The sequence below is a fragment of the Mercenaria mercenaria genome, chromosome 3, assembly GCF_021730395.1.
Source record: "Mercenaria mercenaria strain notata chromosome 3, MADL_Memer_1, whole genome shotgun sequence".
Lineage (NCBI taxonomy): Eukaryota > Metazoa > Mollusca > Bivalvia > Venerida > Veneridae > Mercenaria > Mercenaria mercenaria.
The window spans coordinates 65,090,325-65,112,727 of NC_069363.1; the positions used below are offsets into that span (position 1 = coordinate 65,090,325).

At 33.0% G+C, this 22,403-nt stretch overlaps 1 protein-coding gene across 17 annotated transcripts in view; it reads right to left on the bottom strand.

Moving 5' to 3' along the window:
* Positions 1–22,403, bottom strand: part of LOC128555690 (receptor-type tyrosine-protein phosphatase delta-like) — a 292,697-nt gene that overhangs the window by 38,791 nt on the left and 231,503 nt on the right. For 16 of the 17 annotated variants that reach the window (XM_053538794.1, XM_053538798.1, XM_053538807.1 and 13 more), the window contains 3 exons: positions 14,057–14,157; positions 12,455–12,653; positions 2,105–2,389 (listed from right to left, as the gene is read on the bottom strand). In XM_053538794.1, the coding sequence (XP_053394769.1) occupies positions 2,105–2,389; positions 12,455–12,653; positions 14,057–14,157 (585 nt within the window). Of the gene's footprint in view, positions 1–2,104; positions 2,390–12,454; positions 12,654–14,056; positions 14,158–15,545; positions 15,597–22,403 lie in introns of all 17 variants that reach the window. The other variant, XM_053538804.1, reaches the window with a different exon arrangement.

A 22,403-nucleotide genomic window follows, 5' to 3' on the forward strand; every position in this document is an offset into this window, starting at 1 on the left:
AAACATGAACAAAAACTTAAATTTGATGATTTGGATTCCTCTTAGAGCATATTTTTGGGGTAGGTGGTGCATCATTAATCTGTAGAAAAGGCATACTCCAGTTAAGAGGTATTAACAATCTACAGTGGTATAGTGGCAGTGAATTCATTTCATAAGAGTGGGACAGTGGATCAAAGCCGCATAATTCCATCTGGAATTTTTCTCCAGAGTGATATGTATCATGTAATTTAAGCAGGTGAACAAGTAGGAAGCACGAAGATACAAGAAAATGGCACATCAGTTGTAAAACTGAGAATAAACATATTACAAATGTAGCAGTAACAAGAAATATAGGCACTTGACCTTGAACTTTGACCCTAACCTGAGAAATGATTGTAACACAGGTTATGCACATCTTGTAGAGGTAAATATTTCATTGGTGTTTCAAAGCCTTTCAGGAGTACTGTGAAATCATTTAATTTCGTGGGCATGAAATTTCATGCTTTTGGTCAAAATGGCAGTTTCGTGGGGATATGAATTCGTGGATTACACCTTTTGAACATGAAGTGAATGGGAATTTTACTTGTTCGTTGGGATTAAATTTTGCGGATTGACTCTTGGGTGTTGTTTTAAGAAGATTAACATTTCACAAAAGTTCTTACAGAGGTTTAGAGAAAGTGGTCAAAACACAAAATCCAAGGCTCTAACTTTTGACATTGTGTTGTGATACGGCATATGGATTCTTTATATTGTTTCATTAAGTTGTGAGGACTTCAGCGTAAATTCGATAAAATTCTTCAAGGTGTTTAGGCATGGCATGTAACTGGATGGACTGGCAACATGAGAAATATATTGGACTTGTAACCTAGTTGTAAATTTACTCCCTTAAAAGTGTTATCTGGAACAGTTTGAAAATAAACATGAAAATGTAATGATATGCATCAGAGTAAAATAAAATGAGCCGTGCCATGAGAAAACCAACATAGTGGGTTTGCGACCAGCATGGATCCAGACCAGCCTGCGCATCCGCGCAGTCTGGTCAGGCTCCATGCTGTTCGCTTTTAAAGCCTATTGGAATTGGAGAAACTATTAGCGAACAGCATGGATCCTGACCAGACTGCGCGGATGCGCAGGCTGGTCTGGATCCATGCTGGTCGCATACCCACTATGTTGGTTTTCCCGTGGCATGGCTAAAATCTTTTTCAAAATGTCAACATTTCTGAAAATAGAAATGTTGAATAAAATAAAAATTAACACATTTAACTGAAGAAAGGTAGAACTTAATAAGGAACAAATAAAGATAAAATGTGAAAATAGATACTCAAACTGTTTCCTAAAAATTCAAATTCAGATTTGGATACATATACATGGCTATGGTGATTGACTAATGAGTGATTAATGATTGATGATATCATATGAGTCACAAGACAATATCAAAAATAACAGCAATCTAGACAGTTGATTATATATTGTCTATAAAATATAGAAACAAAGTTCAAACACATTGAGACAATTAAGAAGAAAAAAAAGAAATATATTTTACTGAATTATATTTTACTATTATATTTTCAACAGTAGTGATTAAACAATTCCTTATAAATTATAGCACGACATCTATACAAATGGTGTATAGGGCTCAACAAATCCTCTCGTAACTATAAGCAGAAATCGTTTCCTGGCAAACGGAAGTTAGTTAGACTGGATTTGTAAATGATTAAAGTATAATTACAAAACAGTACTTTTTTGCTATCAGTTTAGAAAGTTATTTTGTTTTCATTTTTTTTCATACATGCATTTAACTTATAATTCTGTATTTTACTTTGAATATGACAAATTTTCAAGATCTGCCTATATCAAACTTTAAAGATTACAAATGTTTAACAAATGACATGCAACATCAGAACCGCTTTAAAATGAAATTTCAAAGCTGTAGTTTCAAAACTTACTTTATGGCCTACTAATTTCTTTCCAAAAGCATCATGCTAATGGCTATAATAATTGTTTCTTTTGGTCTTCCTGCAAATCTTTAAAACAGAATTTTAAAGTAATATGTAAACGAAAGGAAAAAAAATATTTGGAAAGCTATCTAAAATGTATAAAACAGTAGGACACAAGAAAATCTTACTAAATTCCGGTGTTTTTGCCTGCACGAGTATCGTACGAACTCCAAGACCTCGTGAACTACGAGCGGCAAGTTGTATATGATATATAGTATCAGGTACAAGCTCTGTCAATATGTACTTTGTTGTGGGAGGGAGTATTCTGACCTGACCGTTGGTATGTTTCTGCGAGTCATTATAGTACAGTGTGTAATCTACAATTTGATCAATGTCTTCTGGCGCATCCCATGTTATCTCCATCTCGTTGGGCGATATCGGCCTGGCGCGCAAGTTCCTTGGTTGAAGTGGTACTGTAAAATATGGATAATTTTCTGTCTCTAGAATGACAGTATATTTCAGTAAAAATATATTTCATATTGATGAAGAAAGAATGATTTACCATACAATTCAAGTTTAATATTTTCCACAAAGATTCTCATTTTATGCATAACTGACAGACATATTCTTCTTCTCTTAAAAAAAACAAACATAATTAACATTCACATTCCTCTAAATAGTATATCATACAAGAATATGTAATAGTATGGGTGTACTTATTATATCAGATTATATCAGAACACTACCAAATCTAGATAAAAATCAGCTACATCAGTGGGTAAATACACCATCTAATTTTGTTTATATATCTACCAGATCCAAAGAGAGTAGAGCTATATATAGATTTCCACCTTAAGGTAGAAAAAGAAACAAGTTATCACACACCAGTACCCTCTGCATGTCAAAAACCTTGGCTAACGCATCAGACGCAGTGCCTCTCGCTTGCATTTACGCAGCAGTTATTGCAAATAGCTCATACAGTATTTAGTGAAAACTCACCAATAACAAGACAAAGAATTTCTTTTATTTATTAAAATCTAAAAAAAGGAAAGAAAAAAAATGGAAAAAAAAAACAGGAAAAACATGCAAAAAGACTGAAAAGATTGAAAGAAAGGAAATTTATAAAAATGAAAAAATGAAAAAGAAAATTCCACAATTTTTTCCGCCGCATCTCTTAAACCAAAGAAAAATTAAAACCAAAGAGTTCTTGATACCTCCACCATTTATGTTTACATTAAGAAACAAATGAAATAAGGCAGAAAATGTAATTTTAACCTTTAGCCTTCTGGCTGCAAGTGGGTTTGTCTTTTTGACCAGTGCAGACCAAGATCAGCCTGCACATCCATGCAGTCTGATCATGTCTGCACTGTTCGCTATTCAGTCAGTAAATATTCAGTAAAAACCCCTTCAAATAATACATGGTATTACCCAAACTGAATGATGGACCAGTCTATTTTAGAATTTTAGCAGGGCTAAAGGTTAAAAGAATAAATACAGTAAAAATATCTTAACAGCTATAGAGGGAAAATATTAATAAACTTTGAAATAAGAAATAAAAGCAATTAGCCAGAAATGTTCCTGATTTTCCAACAATAAACGTTCAGTTTATGGTAATCTCCACAAAATGTTCCAGTGCCACCTTTTAAAGCTGTATTTCATAAACAATTTTATACCTTTTTACCATAATTTTATGTTTCTAAACTATTTGTAGCAATATTTTGACATAAAAATTGAATGTAATAAATAATACATTCTACTTAATGTGTAAGAATTGCAAATCCTAACTTTTTAGTTCATTTATGTATGGTATGAACTATGTTCAATTCTATACATATGGTATGAACTAAGTTCCATTCTATACATATATGAACTATGTTCCACTCTATACATATAGTATGAACTAAGTTCCATTCTATACATATGGTATGAACTATGGTCCATTCTATACATATGGTATGAACTAAGTTCCATTCTATACATATTATATGAACTATGTTCCATTCTATACATATGGTATGAACTAAGTTCCATTCTATATGTATGGTACGAACTACATTAAGTGTAAAAGATGTAGAAGTTAGTTCATAGCACTGTCGAACTGTTATAACCAAACCATGAAAACTGATGGATTTGAATAAAATATCATTTACTAAAGTTAAAGTTTTAGGATTTGAAAAGTTCTGTTACATGAGCAGTAATAACATCACAAGAGCAGTACCAAAATATTTTATAAAAAATAACTGCTCTTGTACTAAACTTCATGTAACCTGATCAAACTTTGGATCAAAGGTTGTCAGACCACCCAAATTTGAATGTACAAGATTTAGTCAAACAAAGTGAAGGTGTGATGCAAAACATACTGTTGGAAAATCTGAAACATTTGCAGATAAATATAAGAAGTGCTGAAAGGAAAGACAAAATATTTAAATCTAGTTCATCATGAGAAAAGTCCTTACCGACAATTTCTATATATCCGCACAAACAGGGAAGAAAAGTAAACAGCTGTTAGTCACATGTCGCAACAATTTCACAAACAAAGGAGCGTAGCTTGGCAAAATCACAGAAGCCAGTGCTTTAACAGTTTCGCAAAGGTAATAAACGCACATGGGAATATATACAGTATTACATTTTTAATAATTTTCGACTGTTCAATATAATGTTTTCCCCCGTCCCTATCAAGGGTTGGGGATTGACTTCTGTAGTTAAAAACAATGCCCAACCCCTTCACTTTCAGTTCTAAACGCTTCAGTTTCCGTAACCATAGCTACACCCCTGGTAACATCAATGTAATACATATATGCTTAAAATTATCGCAATCTATCTGCATAATTAATTATTCTATAAAAATGCTGTTAGTGATGATGATAAATCAAATAAAATACTTTAAATACAAACTATATAGGATTGATAATGTTAAAACGTGGTAAAAAAATTAATGTCAAATTTTATACTCAGTATATAGCATTCTTTTACATAGGTTAGTCCACAATGATTATTGAGGATAAAAAAAAAACGAAACAAAAAGTTCATCCATGCAAGAATTTGGAAATGCACATCGAGTTCTGAGCGCCAAACTAGTTTGAATGTATAAGATACAGTAGTTTTGCGCTCAGCCTTTGACATGTCTGTATAATTACTACTGAGCAGATTTTTTTTACTACTGAGCAGATTTTTCTAACAGTTAACAACATTTGAATTATCTACAACTGAAAATAATTTAAAGAAGCCATTCTTTACATGCCAGCCAATGCCCCCATCCCGGAAAATCAAACACTTGAGTTTAAATGACCAACTATGAAAAATACAAAATATGACCATTTTTTGATATCTGTTTGACACCCCTTCCAAAAGCTGAGCGATGACTGTTTAACACTGTCAAAGATTCTGATTATTATCCAGGCCTTTGTTAAAATCAGAAGTTGTTCAAATATTTTGGATTGGAAATTATTTATATAGTTCAAAACACTCCTAGTTCCAACCTGTTGGGGCATTTAAATAACCCCTAATATTTCTGAAACTGTTAGCCCTCTATCAGCCTTTTGAAACACTCTAAATTGTTTAATATCTACCAGACAGTCTTTGAATACTGGCAGAAAAATATTTCAGTTGTTCCTTTTTTTGTTTTTCAACAGTATCTCAGTTATGTAACCGCGGGTTCAGCTGATTCTCAGGTCAAAGGTAACAAAGTGACAAAGGTCACCAGTGACACTAGAACAGGACAAAAGTGCTGATATTTACTAATCACATATCAGGTAACATCAATTAGAATTTAAATAATTAAGAACACATTTTATTGCTAAATTTCAGGGTCTCAGTTTTCCACCTGAAAAGGAAAACAGGTGCTAATTAGAATTTACAAAATGTAATCTGCCCCATTTTTCTAAGATTCAACCCAATTGTTCCTCAGAAGTAACTGACAATTCTAACATGAATTAGATGATGGACATACTATCTTCCGTCTAATTACGATGTGGCACATCCGCCAGGATATAAGTGCCAACATCTAGGCTGCACGTAGTTCTGTTTGAAGATCAAAACATAATCAGCTTTTAGAAAAAAAATTAGGCAAAAATTCCCAAAGTTTGTTTGAAAATTTTATTTATTTATTTCTACTGCAAGTTAAGATTATTTGCTTTAAGATTTTGTTGAACCCTTTAAATTTTCAAATGAACTAAACCTTGCTTTAAAAAGGACTGCAGAATCTGCACACCTTAACCATTATCCTCATACTAAAACAGGCATGCACTTCAAAACACTTACTGGTCTTGACTTAACAATTTTCATACTCGTTCACCCCTAACCCCCTTTCTACCACAGTAACCAATTAACAATGACTGCACTGCATTGTTCAAAATTTGAGAAAAGATTTGTTTCCTTCATTTTAACCACTTATGCATCACAAAATAAAAGTTCAGGAAGAAAAATACATAGATATTAGAATTCCAAGTAATGGACTAACCCCTGATAATTTTATGACTAAAATTTATACCAAAATGTTTTGTTTGCAGGTTCTAATTTAAGAACTTAAATGCCAGTCAAGATTTATAGTGAAATACACACACTAGGAATACATTAAGTCATTCAGCAAAATGCATTACATTCACTGGTAAAAAAAGAAAGTTTTAAAGTTTATCACATGTTTGACCTTGTGGAGTGAAATAAAGCCATTACATAAATTTGAAACACTAGTGTAATAAATCTTTGACATCAATGTGGTTTCAAGTATCATCAATATCATTCCAAGTATCAGAGATGTTGGTCAAATTAACTTGTTTATAATAGTTAAAGAAAGTAGAATTTGATATGTTTCGGCAGGAAAAGCTTACATGTGATAAAATTTAAAGAATATTACATTTGTGACTTTCCACATTGAATTTATTAAACTCATTGAATAAAATTGATAAAATGCTGGGCAGAGCCTCGCATTTTATTATTTTACTCAACATGTTTAATAAATTCAATATGAAAAGACACTCATGTAATATCCTTTATTTATTGATAGCTTCAAAACAAAAAAATAAAATATGGACAGATTCCAGGAAAAGAAAGTTAAACTAGTATATTATATGACACAAACATATAGACATACAAGACAATACACAGACAATGGGCATTATTTCTTCATTCACAATACGCTAAAATTAAAATTTTAACACACATTTTCTCTGCTTACAATTAAGCCCAACACAAAACTCCTGAGTATGAAGTTCTTAATCAAAACTCCATTATTACAGGTAACCTTAAAGAAACAATAATGCTTACACTTTGTTTTTTTTGCAACATGGTGTATGTTTTTAGCCAAAAAAAAAAAAAAACAAAGGAAAATTTAGTACAGCATTGGGGGAAACTAACCACTAAACACAACATTTTAAACAGAGAAAGAGAAAAGTTTTGTTTTTACTTCTTCTTCAAGATACTTGTTTTACATAGTAATTTAAAAACATGCAGGATTCCAATACACAAAATAATTTTAAATTTTAAATATTCCATATTCCTCTAACTTTAATAATTAATAATTGTTGAAAAGACCATAATTAATTTTGTTCATATGCATTGCCTTAAGGGGATTAGCAACAATCTTAAGATGGTGGACCCATAACCGCAATCGGCAATTTCTGTATCTCATTCTACGTATGTGATATCAGCATTTATTTTATGCTAACTGATGAAATACTGTGTTTTATCTGTGAGATATAATCCATATATCACTCACTGCATATCACTCACTGTAAATGCCGACCTACTTGTCCATTGTGTATAAATTTTAAATTATTTGCATAAAACAGGATGAAAATTGTAGTTGCACTTTGTTCTATATAGTATATTTCTCGATTCAAATTATTTTACTTGATAAGAATTTCATAACATTATGCAGCAAAAAAATAAAATAAAATGGAACTTTATGTTGTGTGCGTCTTTCTAACGTCACAACCCGTCTGAAGTCATGTCCCTTTGCGCGCGTCTGTTTCCCGCGTTTAGATTAAAATTTGTTGCAAAATGCATATCTCAACATAAATAAGCATAAAATAAAAAGAAAATTTGTTTGTTTTTCGCGAATATAGAATATCTCACCTCAAAGTGAGAAAATTTTCACTAGCGCTACGCGCTCATGAAAATATTTGAAATTTTCTCACTTTGCGGTGAGATATATTCCATATTCACTCAAAACAAACAAATATTCTCTTATTTCCCGGCTGGTAAGTAAGGCCACTACAGTAACTGCCGAAGAATATCGAAGCAGAATTAGGAGATAAAGTAATCACACAGAATATGCCCAGTGTCTTAAGGGTCCGTTACCTCAAATGAACCAGTGACCTGATGGTCAACAAAGCAAATTGACAATGCTAATATTTCATACTCTGTCTGATCTTAAATCTCCATTTCTTATAAAGTTAAGAGGTTAAAAGATCCTTAAGCTTTACTTTGGGGAGGGGGTGCAGAATCTAATGTTTGGTTGTGAGGTAGATGGAAACATCTGTTTGGTTGTGTGATAGATGGAAACATCTGTTCAGTTGTGTGGTACATGGAAACATCTGTTTAACTGTGTGGTATATGGAAACATCTGTTTGGTATGTGTGGTAGATGGAAACATCTGTTTGGTTGTATGATAGATGGAAACATCTGTTTGACGGTGTGATAGATGGAAACATCTATTTGACTGTGTGGTAGATGGAAATATTTTTAAGGTTGTGTGATAGATGGAAACATCTATTTGACTGTGTGGTAGATGGAAAAAAATGTTAGGTAGTATGGTAGATGGAAACATCTGTTTGACCGTGTGATAGATGGAAATATTTTGTAGGTTGTGTGATAGATGGAAACATCTATTTGACTGTGTGGTAGATGGAAATATTTGTTAGGTTGTTTGATAGATGGAAACATCAGTTTGGTTGTGTGGTAGATGGAAATATCTATTTGACTGTGTGGTAGATGGAAATATTTGTAAGGTTGTGTGGTAGATGGAAACATCTGTTTGGTTGTGTGATAGATGGAAACATCTGTTTGGTTGTGAGGTAGAAGGAAACATTTGTTTGACTGTGAGGTAGATGGAAATATTTGTTAGGTTGTGTGGTAGATGGAAACATCTGTTAAACTGTGTGGTACATAAAACATTTGTCTTGTTGTGTGGTACATGAAGATTCTGTTTGTCTGTGAGGTAGATTAAAACATCTGTTTGGCTGTGGGGTAGATGGAAACATCTCTAAGGTCGTATGGTAGATTAAAACATCTGTTTGGCTGTGGGGTAGATGGAAACATCTCTAAGGTCGTATGGTAAATGAAAACATCTGTTTTGTTGTGTAGTAGATGAAAATATATGTTACACTGTTTGATAAATGAAAACATCTGTTTGGTTGTGTGGTAGACAGAAAAGTAAATGAAAACATCTGTTTGGTTGTGTGGCAGACAGAAAAGTAAATGAAAACATCTATTTGGTTGTGCAGTAAACATTAAGATCTGTTTGGTTGTGTAGTAAATGAAAACATCTATTTGGTTGTCCGGTAGATGACAAATTACAAGGATCTTCAATGTTCATCTTTGCAAGACAGGGTTTTTGCTACCCAAGGGATAGTATGGCATGAGAAACTGTCAGTGAGATTTTTTTTTTAATCTGGATATTTTTTTTAATTTGGTCAAGAATAGCATAGACTAGGCTATAGGGTTGCAGTTTGTAGAGGTGTGTTCTCTGGTTCTCTGTTCATACTGGAAAATTTCAAATATTTTTGAAGACAATGGAATTTGAGACCTTTGTAGAGTATGCAATTATCTTTGCTGATTTTCCACCATTTGAGGAATATGGAATAACGTAAAAAATTGACTTCATTTAAACTGACATTTTTTTTTTTTTTCAAAAAGAGTAACAGAGAATTAAGAAAGAGAGAGAGACAAACATTCTAGAAGAGTGGCATGGTAAAAGATTTGTAGAAATTGTATAAAAAAAAGAGTGGTTTTCACATAGAAGGGCAAGTTTTCTACAACTTACCAGCAAATTTACCACCTAACTTGTTATAATTTGGTGGATATGACTCGGTAACTGTATATGGTTAAACATAAAACAAATTACTATCTAGCATTGTTAGTAAACTTTATGGGAAAAGAAATCTTCAAGAATCCTGACTTCATCCTTACCCATCAACTTGATAACCCTTACCCATCAACTTGTTCATCCTTACCCATCAACCTTTTATCCCTTACCCATAAACCTGTTAACCTTTACCCATCAACTTGTTAATCTTTACCCATCAAGTTATTAACCTTTAGAAATGCTTATTAAAAGATAATACCAGTTATTCATTCAATGCAAGTTAGATACCAATCATTATTCTTTAAAGGGACTGACCTTCAGATAGCAGACAACAAAGAGAGAGATCAGGAAATTATTGCTGTATTTCATAGATTATTATGGGAAACACGTGAGAATTAGTTGTTTTTACTAATTTTTCTTTCAAAATTGAAGTGTATATCATGGGGTAATGATGGTAAACTGCCTAAATTACAAAACTTTATATAAACGATCGTTCAGTATGAATTCCTGAGCTGTACTGGTCACGATGGTATGGACGCTTTTATTGCCGAAGCAACCCAAGTTTGGGTCCCAACTCGGAGCACGTTTTTTTTTTGTTCTTGATTTAGCATTTTTAAAATAGTCTAGAAACAAAACCTTGTGCTCCAGTGTTCATAATTTGACAAAACTTCAATTTTAAAGAAATATCACTTTCAGCCAATATCTAGAGTCCAGTCCCTTTAACATCAATCAAAATGTTGTTTTTTAAAAAATCTGAATTGTTTTTAAAAAAGACTTAAAATCTGAATTGTTTTTTAAAAAAAAGTCAAAATAAACACCCCAAAAGTTTTCTTTTAAAGGATTCTTGAAGTCTTTAATGTGTTAATAAAATGAAGAGAACAAAAGCTAGTCGATGTGTTTGATTATTCATATATACATAGAATAGCTTTGTCTCTTCCCCTTGAACTGTGCTCAGAATGTGCTTGAAGCAAAGTAGTGCTTTAAAAGTGCTACACATGCAGAATTCAGTTTTCTTATGTTAATAAAAAGTGGGATAATAAAAAACCACTTGCACACACTTCTAGAATTCTAAAATGTCTATAATACATGTACATGACACTTTCTCCCTGTATATATATTTTGTTATGAAGTTTTCAAAATCAACAACTGTTTGTCCTCATTTGTTTCAATGCACATAATGAGCACTTAACCAAACTGGAAGATCTATTCTCTCCCAAACAAGGACAATGGCACTCAAATAAAAATCTATCGTAATACTTCGGTAATTTTCTACATTATAATAAACTGTCTAGCCATGCAGTTAGTAATGTATGCACTCTAGACTAAGCATTCTTACATGTTAATCATACAACATGATCAAACATCTATTATGTACATGTATATAATTATAATATGGGTATATGATAATGTAGCAAAACCAACTGACACCAAACAAGTCTGCTCACAATTTATATTAAAGTCAAAGAAGTTTTTTGTTGAAAATAATGTTTCAGGTTTGTAATTAATTTAATCAAATTTTTGACACGTACTAATTGAGCAGATCACCAACTGATATTAATTTTGACACCAGAACTTGTTTCATGGCAGTATGTTTGCAGTTTTTCAAAACACTGAACATAAAGAACAAAATTTGTTGACACAGGACGCAACATTTTACGCTGACCGCACACTGCATTTTGCACATCACAGTTTGTTTATTTGAAGCATGCTGGGTGGCTTACGCAAACGCATTTTCATGTCACACGACATGCGAACAAACGCAACATACGCTCAGTGTGCATATTGCTTCATGCGCCAATACATTTTGCATGCAGAGTGATGTTTCTAAACCATGACATCAGAAACTCCTTCTTCGAAAAACAACCTTTATTATGTGCTTAACCAATTTTGTTCAATCAACTAGATTATGGTGAGAAAAAAACCCAATTTGATCATGGAATCTTTTGAAAATGTAATTTCTAAGGGAAAAAAACACAATTAAAAGACAGCTCAGAAATAGTATAACTGCTATAAGATGGAATGATTTCACTCAAACCAGTCAAACAAAGCAGGACTTTGCACATTTTCAATGAGAGGTTCAAATCAGCAAATTATTATCTCATTCCTCTTAGAGGTTACACTCATAAAGGTAGCATCTGAAAATCTTGAAAGCAAAGCTTGACAATGTGTTCTTTCTTGCAAACTGGTTATCAAAATTTTTCAGTGCAGACTTCCACTTATGTACTCAGCATCTTTCAAGTTGAAAGCACAAACACCTGACACACTAACGCATCTTATTTCAATCTCATTTTTGTTTTGTAACCAGTATCAATAGCCATTCTACAAACCTAAAATACACTCCTCAGCACTAACACAACTGTTAAAAACACTATGAAATACTTTCCATTCTGGTTATGTAACAGCTCAAATCCCTATAAAAGCATGTATTTAATAGCCTTAACCCAGGGAACACTAATGTCTGATCAAAAACAACAAGAACCCATCACCAGCCAATCAAAACATTGACAATACATACCTCCCTGTCTCGTCATCACTTGAACTGGTACAGACAATGGACCTTGCCCCATGCTGGAGTAGGCCAGCACACAAATTGTATAGGTGCTGTTGGGGATCAAACCACTGATTGTGGTCATCTTGTTCTCCCCCGCTACCTCCTGGTTCATCCACAGCACAATTGGCAGGTCGGGGTTGGTAGTGTAGAATACTTTGTATCCCTAAAACATGAACATCAAGTAAAAACTAAATCTAACATCAATGTGTCACTGTTTATGCCCACTTCTTGGTATATGCCCACTTCTTGGTGAAATGGGCTTTCCAGGAGTACCCTATGATATAGGGTTTGATTGTAAAAACTCTTTTTTTTATTCAAGGTGCTTCTTTAAAGGTGACAAATTTTACTTTCTTTAAAGGTGACAAATTTTACTAACAGATTTTACTGAATGTCAGTATAATTGCAAACATTTCAAACCATTATGAAATACCCTATACAGAAATGTTATGGACTAAACTACTGTAAAATAGAAACTCAACGATCAAAACAGAAATAAATCACTGTCAGCTTTTACCCTAAACAAAAAACTTTTGTAACCTTTCGTACAAATGCAAAACTCAAAATACAGAATATTCAGACCGATTTTATGATGCAAATCAGGCATATGGTGCGTTTCCATCGAGTGTACCAGTTCTCGTAGAGATGGTCTAACACAGATCGTCTCATTAATATTTCATTGCTTAGTCTATCCCATTACATATTATACAAAGACAATTTGAAATTTGAAGAGAATATAACAGATTTTCATAATGGCAACTTGTTATTACTGGAGCGGCTACAAAGCTTTTGTCACCATGAAAAGAGGCATTATGGATCATATTAAAACCATTATCAATATGAAAATACATTTAATATAGATGAAACCTGTGAAAAGAGTGAATTTACTGGTTGAGCATGCCATTTAATTCAGTCAAATCATGTGTGTAAATTTCTAAAGTGCTGTTCAAGGGAGACAGGAAATGAAAATTTCATCATTTCATTCCATCTTAGCACATATGGGGGGAAATGTAAGCTTTTTAAAACAAAGTATCAATATTATAACAATGAAAGGTCAAACAGAAATGTGAAATCAAGATGTGAAGTTGGAAATGAATTTCTGAGAATCACCCATTCCTTGGCCAAGCCAACCAACTCGGCATTTCTTTAGACAACTTTACAATGATAAAACAATACTATTTTAAAAATTCAAGCCAGTCATCAGTAATACTGGACAAAGAGATAAGGTCCTTAAAAACTGTAAGGTTGGGTTTAGTGTCTTTTTCGACAATTTTCAGTCATTCAGAAAATGGCATCTACTTGTAGCAGTGAGTGCAATGCCCAACTTTGTAGCGCTGCTTAACTAGAATACCAGACACATGACCTGATACCGCACACAGTCATTTTACACTGACCAATCCTAGAAAAGTCTTCATACTGAGCACCAAGCGAGGAAGCTACTATTACCTTTTTTTACATCTTTGGTATGATGTGACCAAGGAGTGAAGCCAGTAGACTACCAAGTTGGTCAGAATATAGATATAACTTCTGTTGTTGACAAAAAAATAAATAAAAAGAAAAGAATCAAACCTGAATGATTCCATTTGGTATCTCTGGCTCATCCCAGTCTATGCGGATTGTTTGCATGCTGTGTGGACGAGCTCTGACATTCCTGGGGGCAGAACCTGGGGCTAAAATAACAGAAACATTACATATTAATCATACAGTTATGCCTGAATGTATGCCGCTGAAAAGAAACAAAATGTGATGTGTCATAAAATAGGAATGGTTTGCACACACACGTACAATTGATTATAAACCAAAATTAAAATCATTTTAATGCAAAAAAACCAACAAAATTAAAAGTTTACTTTTAATGTTTATTAAATGTTTTTTTATCATTATTACTCATTTAAGAAGATTTATACATGATTTCAAATTGAATTTCAGCAGTGGCTAAAGAGAGTAAAATGAGAAGAAATGGTACCACATGCAACATGCAGCAACATGCATTTATAACAACAATGAACATGCTACACAAACAGATGTTATATATATATAGACAGCTACCTCTCCTTCATACTTAAACTTAATGAACTTCTTGTCTTATTTTCAATGTAAATGTTGTTTTTTTTTTTCAAATATTTGCATAATTAGGGCATTGAGGAGATATTACTATGATTGTAAAGACAGGAAATGTTAGTAAATGCATGCACACAAAATAAAAAGCATGGGTTTGAAAGCAAAACAAAATTCAAATAATTTTGCCAAGGTATATTGAGGTACTGCTAGCTCCAAGCTGTGCCCTGTATATCTTAATATGTATTTATCTATATATGCAATATTTTAGCACTGATTTCCTTAACCATGCATCTGGTAAGAACAAGTTTCTGCACCTTTTTTTTTTGACAGTAATATTTTTTAATAGGAATCATCCAGAAATACCATGGAAATGACACACAATTTACTGTGACATTCTGCAAACATACTGGTGACATCTTAATCAAATCTATCAGAGGATCCTTTGAATGTATAAATCCTAAATGTGAACTAATTCTATGAAAATCAATCAGTACATTCGAGTGAATTTTTATGTTGTTCGTTTTGAATGTTGATGGATTCTCAGCAAGGAGCTGAAGCTAATGAACGGGACAAATTAAATCACAGGAATTCAATTAAATTTTAGGCTCCCTTTATTGGAAGGCTAAAAGTAAATTCCTAATGGATAGAAACACTGTGCAAACACAATGATTATACATGTTAGTGCAAAATTTCAGATCCTGAAAAATATTTCACTTCTAGAAAAAGCAATGAAATGTGCATCTCAACAGAAACAGGTGTAAAAACTGTACATTTTCCTTCTTCTAGAAACACGGAATTACGAATAAGAATTACACATCAGATAGAGCGAACTTTAAAAAGAGAAATAAATTAACATATAAAACAACATATAGAACTGTCGTCTGCTTTACTCGGAAAGATCCGACACTAACAATAAAAGTAGTTCCTATCACGATTACCGATCACAGAAAGCACAATAGAAATAAAACATTGACATAAAGTATGAACATAATGTTACCCTGTTCGTGTGGAGCAAATGTGTAGGTACCACGATCCTTGTTTTGCAGTACTACAGTAAATAAATTATCACATTTAAAATCAATACCAAAATGTACAGTAATCAGTAGAAAGTTATTATTTGGGATATTTAACCTTGATCATCTAAAAAATTCACAATGAACTCACGGATCGAAAGTCAGCAATCATATATCTGGAAAAGGGGAGCTAAAAGAGTCCTTGGTGATTAGTTTTTTGTATTGAATGCCCGCAATAATTTCTTCTATCAAATCTGCTAGCCATCCAAATCACATTTAAATCCTTGGCAGATAATAAACATTTTCTTGCACATCCATAACACATTTTAACGAATGGTTTGAAAACTCAAATCTCTGGTGAAATGAACAAATTTAAAACCTTGGTCACTATAATCATATACAATAGCAACCTGTCACTGTCATTAAAACTATTCATTTTAATTTGACTGTTATAAAAACAATCAGTCTATTCTGAAATAGAAACATTCTAAAACCTTTGAAAAAAAAACAATATTTTTGGTGCAAAAATTTCAAAATAAACTCTAGGAGTGTGCAAAGGAGTAATCTGAAAGATTTGCGAGCTATGATAATTTTAGAAATGTTAAGGAAGAAAAAAAAATTGAGAAAATGAACATGTAGATAAAAGTAGAGAGAACATTATTAGACAGTCGCTTAAAATCATTCACAGATATTCCGCTTTACAATCGAGCACCAATAAGATTTTTATCTGGCAATAAAATGGTCTTTACTAGGTGGAAAAATAACACCATTACCTTAAAGCAACAGTAAGACCTAAAACGAACTGAAACAACCATATTCTCTTTAATTACTGTGACCTTTATAGCCAGTGATGAACAACCCTATGAGAACACCAACAACAGTATTATCACCATGTAATTAATTCAGCAACATTAAAGCTGATTAAACTGAATTGGATACCAATAGATACAAAATCACCACCATAATCAACATGATCAATAGTACTGTACTTGACAAGTGCGGGTGTGTTCGGGTTTAAAAGTGATTTTCAGTCATACAAATGATTAAATGAGCGCAAAGCCCAACTTCTGAAATATCATGCCATGGACACATGACTTGATCCAGTTGCATTATATCGACACCAGGCTGACCTGCTGACCTGCTGAGCACCAAGCCAGGAAACTTCTAGTAGCATTCTTCTGACACAGCTCGACCTATCATGCTTAAAGCTGGCGCTCTACCACTAGGTTACCGGGGCGGTTTGTACTTGACAACCAGCATTTTGTTCACTGTGAAGTCTAAAGGCCCACTGAGCTTACTTCTATAATCATTTTGTAGCCACAACAAACTTACTTACATTTTTCTACAATGATTTTTCAAGAATTAGAATGCATGTACATTTTTGCTGGCTTGATTGCCTTGGTATTACTTTTAATCTAAATTGAAAACTTAATCCTACTAGAATTATGTTTCCCTGTGGAACACTACTGTAGAATATAGTTGATTCCATCACCAAGATAATTATAGTTATTGGATATAACTTGAAAACTCTGGAAACCTACAGTTATTTGTATACTATAGCAATATTTAGACCACAGACTCATTCTGAGGAAATGGAAAATGGTGTATTCCTCCAGTGAAAAAAAAAATATGGATAATTCTGTGCAGGGCTGAGTGCCATTTTAATTAAGTCCCTGTTAAATATGTCACTAACACAATGTCATGACACAGCAATTAAAAATGGCTGAATTATGTCAAATGGCACATCAATGATTTAAGACAAAACCATGAGTGGAATGTTTGAATATGTGATGCTTACAAATAAACACATTTTTTTAAAAGAAATTGTACCGGTTCCCCATGCAAGAAAATATCTGAGATTCTGATGCAGAAAAATGCTGACCTTATGCCTATGAATCATTCCATCCTTAATAATGTAAAACTGCTTTGAGGTTTTCAGTTACAAATAATATCTGGAGGAAAGGAGATTTTGTATCATACAAAGGTTTTGTGTTTCACTGGTTTTCTCAAAGACTAATTGCAGAGGAAATTCCTAGTTTTCCAAGACAGACTCCCTCATTCTACAGGTATTTTTCAAGCTCATTAAAATATTTATTTTCAAATTGGAATATCTTTCTTAAATTAAATACCATAATTTCCCAGTTTTCAGAATTACGAAAACAATAAAATAAACATGTTTTCTAAAATAATTATGTGCATGCTTTCTCAATCAAAACATCTGCTTGTAATTAATGATTTTTTGTTTGTAACCAATTAACCAAAAACATGAGTACAACTCCTGCCTTTAGACAAAGATCTGCAAAAGCCGAAGATAGTAAAATAACTATTACCTCCCCTTTGCATAACATGCATTTCTAAGGAATTTTGGCTAAATATAGAGTTGACAATTGGAATCTCTGATAAATATTATAAATCTGTGACAAAGTATGTTTGGTTGGGCAACCAGGAAAGGAAAATCAAATTTTAAAATTACCTCCAGTGAAAATCTAACATATATTTAGCACTCAGTGAACACAGAATAAGCATAAATTTGCTTTAATAAGTTTTGAACAAATCTATTACTTGATTATGTTGACCAAAATCTGATCGACCAGCTTTAAAAATGAATCTCTGATGAAGTAATAAAATGCATTTTTTTCCTCAAAATCTTGGATTCATTACAAAAAAGATAACAAATTCTGTAAGTTTTACAGGTAAATACTACATGAAACCTTTCTACATTTCTGAAACTTCTTTCCTCACCTTTCACACCAATGAATCAGTATTTTATCTCACTTTCTTGCCTATAAAAACTGATCAAACCAAGATTTTTTTCCTGCAATCTAGATCAGTCAGGGTGGAGTAAGATATCAGGGCTTATCAGTTAGTTAAGGATTGTCTAATCTCCTCTTGTACAGTTCAATGGAATATTTTCCTAGCCCTCCATGGAAGTCAACAGCTTTAGTATTTCACAATTAGCAGTTAATAAATTCTGATTTCAGATGAGTAACACCCAAACATTGCAAATCTTCACCAAGTTGGTTTTATTTGTATTCAGAAAAAAAAGGGTATTCATCCTCAATGTTCATTACTTCGCAAATGGTACATTCTGACACAACAGAACTACCTCAGCGAATAAGTGACATCCCCGGTGTCATTTGACTTATCTAACAATATAATCTATATTCCCAAGAATCATACAAATGTACATGTTTATTGCATTTGATTATATCAAACTACTTGGCATGAGCTGAGAATCAACACATTTTTAAATATTCCCAAGAAGTATTACCCAAAGATATGTGAACCTTGTCTAATCACATTATCACATAACCTCTGAGGAAATGGGCTTATTTAATAGTGATTAATATAACTTGATATGAATCTAACTAGATCAAACATATGTTGTTATCATCTAAAGCATGCATTTTCCATGTCATGCAACTATGCTTTGTTGCTTCCAGTTTTTCATCTCTACAGGAATCAGTCTAGAGAAAATCTCCTAAAAATCTGACTTGATGAATAAAGCAGACAGTGTGTAAATAATTACTTCAAACTATACTGGTAATGGCTGGTATGAACAATAAACATAATGAACTATTTCAGACATAAGATAGATGGTAAGGTGGTTGTTTTATGTTACATGTAAACACAATATGGTTCTACAGACAGCTTCTGTTGTTGAAACTTCAAAGATTTATTTCAGTATTTTTGTTAGACCTAGATGAAACTATATTATGAAACAATCATAGTCAGTCATTCATTGACAATTTAAGTTATGCTTTTGATATAATTTGAGGAAATATATCATTCTAATATACATGCAAGAGTTCTAAAGTAGGAATTAGTCAATGGCCACAGTGAGGGAATGAAGTCCAAACTTGAAACCTCTGTATGAATACTGAACGGTTTAGTGTACTGCGCAGCTGCCCCTTCATACAACACTCTTATAAAAATGATATAAGATGTAATAACACACCTTTGCTAAAACCCTGTTTCTCCAAAAAGCCTATAATATTTCATATTAAAACAATAAATCAGTTTTAGAATCTACTGGAACATAATATATTTCAACTCAAGACAGGTAACTTCACTTGTTATGATAATATCAGCTGGTTAATTTATAAACCATGGGCAGGGATCATCGCATCTACCCTACCATACGATTCTCTCAGTACCATCTTCCCTAAAAACATCATTTTAACCTCACAAGACTGGGCAAAACATCAAAATATTTTCCAGGGATGATATAAATCATTAATTTCAAAGCCAACTGAAATCACTGATGAGCAAAATGTAAAACATTTGGCAGACCTGAGTTTTATGCAGGTTTGATTGATATACTAGATATTATTGGGAACCCAATTTAACTGCCAAAACTACTTCAAAACTTCCAAGTTTAAGTGTCTTAAATGTTATATAAAGTTCTTAGAATAACCATGCTCAGTTATTTGAAAATACAAATGTATGACACCTATTATAATTAATGCTTAAAAGAGTAGTTCCAGACAGTTTATTTTAGATATATTATTCTTGTATCCAATACTATTTCATTACTTTCTACTGGTGCAATAAATATAGCATTGGTTATGAGATATTTCTCCACAACAACACTAGTTGTTTTATTGCTTTGAAGTTAAATAATATTATGTATCTAACTGAAATGAGGTTTTTTTTCACATTTCAGTTTCCTTTAGTATTCTCATAATTTACTGTAATATCTTGAAACTGTAAGCAGCATTATTGTCTGTATGTTGTTGCCATTTAATTCCAATCTATTGAAGATGTTATGTTGTTGTCATTTATAATATGGCATCCATTAAAACTGATATAACATAGGGGAATGTCTAAAAAAAAATATTGAAGTCATCTGTCAAGGGAAGTATGTAACCATTTCAATTTCTGCTGTCTGGTAAGAGAGAGTCAGACAGAGAAGGAGAGAGATGGAGAGGGAGAGAAAGAGAGAGGATATGAGCCATGCCATGAGAAAACCAACATAGTGGGTTTGCGACCAGCATGGATCCAGACCAGCCTGCGCATCCGCGCAGTCTGGTCAGGCTCCATGCTGTTCGCTTTTAAAGCCTATTGGAATTGGAGAAACTGTTAGCGAACAGCATGGATCCTGACCAGACTGCACGGATGCGCAGGCTGGTCTGGATCCATGCTGGTCGCAAAGCCACTATGTTGGTTTTGTCATGGCACGGCTCATATGTACTTCAGTCATAACCCTTTAATGTTCATTTAGATTCAGAGACTGATTCAGATAAGGCTGATGTAACGAAGGAAGTAAACCGGACAGAGGTGACAGATCAGACATAAAAATGGTGGGAGACTTCCTGTTGCACACCACTTCCAGACTTGTTTACCAAACTAACATGACACACAAATGGCTTCAGATTGGAAGGGTTAACTAACTTCTCAGACAATAAAAAATCTCTTTAATTTAACTGTTGGCTGTATAAAAGTAACTAAAGTTCTTTCATCTTCAAATTCTTTCAAATTTGTTCCTATTCCAAAATATTTCTATTTCATTTTCGTTATGCTTCTTTCAGACTATCACTTTTTATGACTTGAATCTCTTCAAAACCACTCTAAAATTCATTTTACAATTCCTTAAAGTCACTCTGATTACCTGTGTAAGTATTACATTCAATTGTTTCTGCCAGAAGCACTTCAAGAAAACAATCATACCCACTTGTTTCATCTGAATAATCAAAGGTGAGAAAACTTCACTGTTATCTTAACTGCTCATTAACAAAACTTACTGTTGTAGCTTCATTCAAATTAGAATGTTAATTGCTCATTTTTTTCCTGTTAGTATCACAGTAAGTGCTATTTCACCTGTAACAGTCAGGCATACATCTTTCAGAGTCATAGAACATGAAATTTGGACAGTTATCAAAATTCATCCAACAATTCTAGAAGACAAAGCAGTGATTATACTTGTAGCCAATTTTTGCCAGCTGGGCTATTGTTTTCTTTATCAAAGACATTAAGTAATTAGTCAACAACATTAAAAGAATTACATGATTTGAGGTTAGTAGTTACAAGTTAACATGAATAGAAATTTATCAAATCACAAGTTTTACCATAGCAATTTAGAGAAGTTGTCTCTTGTATTAGTGCTGGTGTTGGCTGCCTTTGCTAATAGCTTGAATTTTTTATAACATTTTTTTTCAAAATCTTTCCCAGAGAATCAGTCATGACCTTGTTTTTCTCCCTGTTGTTTCCCCAACTTTCTTGTTACAGGAGACAAAGTCCAAATTTCTGACTGTCACATTCATCAAAACTGAATCCCTCCTCTAGTATAGTAAAATGACTCCTATCCCAAATACATTTGTGACATTCACCTGTTGTTAACAAGCCACTCGGTCACCTTGGAAAAATTCTTTGATTCTCAGGAAAAGAATCAAATACTAGACTTTTTTCATTACCATGCCAGGAATATTTTTCAAGTGTTCAAGAACTTTTCCTGGGAATATGACACTAATGAGCTATTGGTCAGCTGCTCTGGTCACTTCATACCTGGCCACTGACCAACAATTTAAACACTGCGAGTATGTGACCTCTGACTACTCAGGTAAAAGCTACTGACCACTGGTCAATCATCTATACAGAAATGACCATGTGATGTTGTTTTCAGTTAGGAAATTATTAGAACTAATGAGAAGTAATCAGCAATGGTATGTTTCCAATCATGTAGCCTGGTCAACATGTGCTCATTTACAGCAGTCAAAAACAGTCCAAACATTCCTATACCATTGTTTTCCTACACCTGAAATGCAGCAGCAGAAAAACTTGCACCTGGGTAACATTGAAGCTTTCTCAATGAAGGCAAGTCAACTCTGATCTATATATAAAAT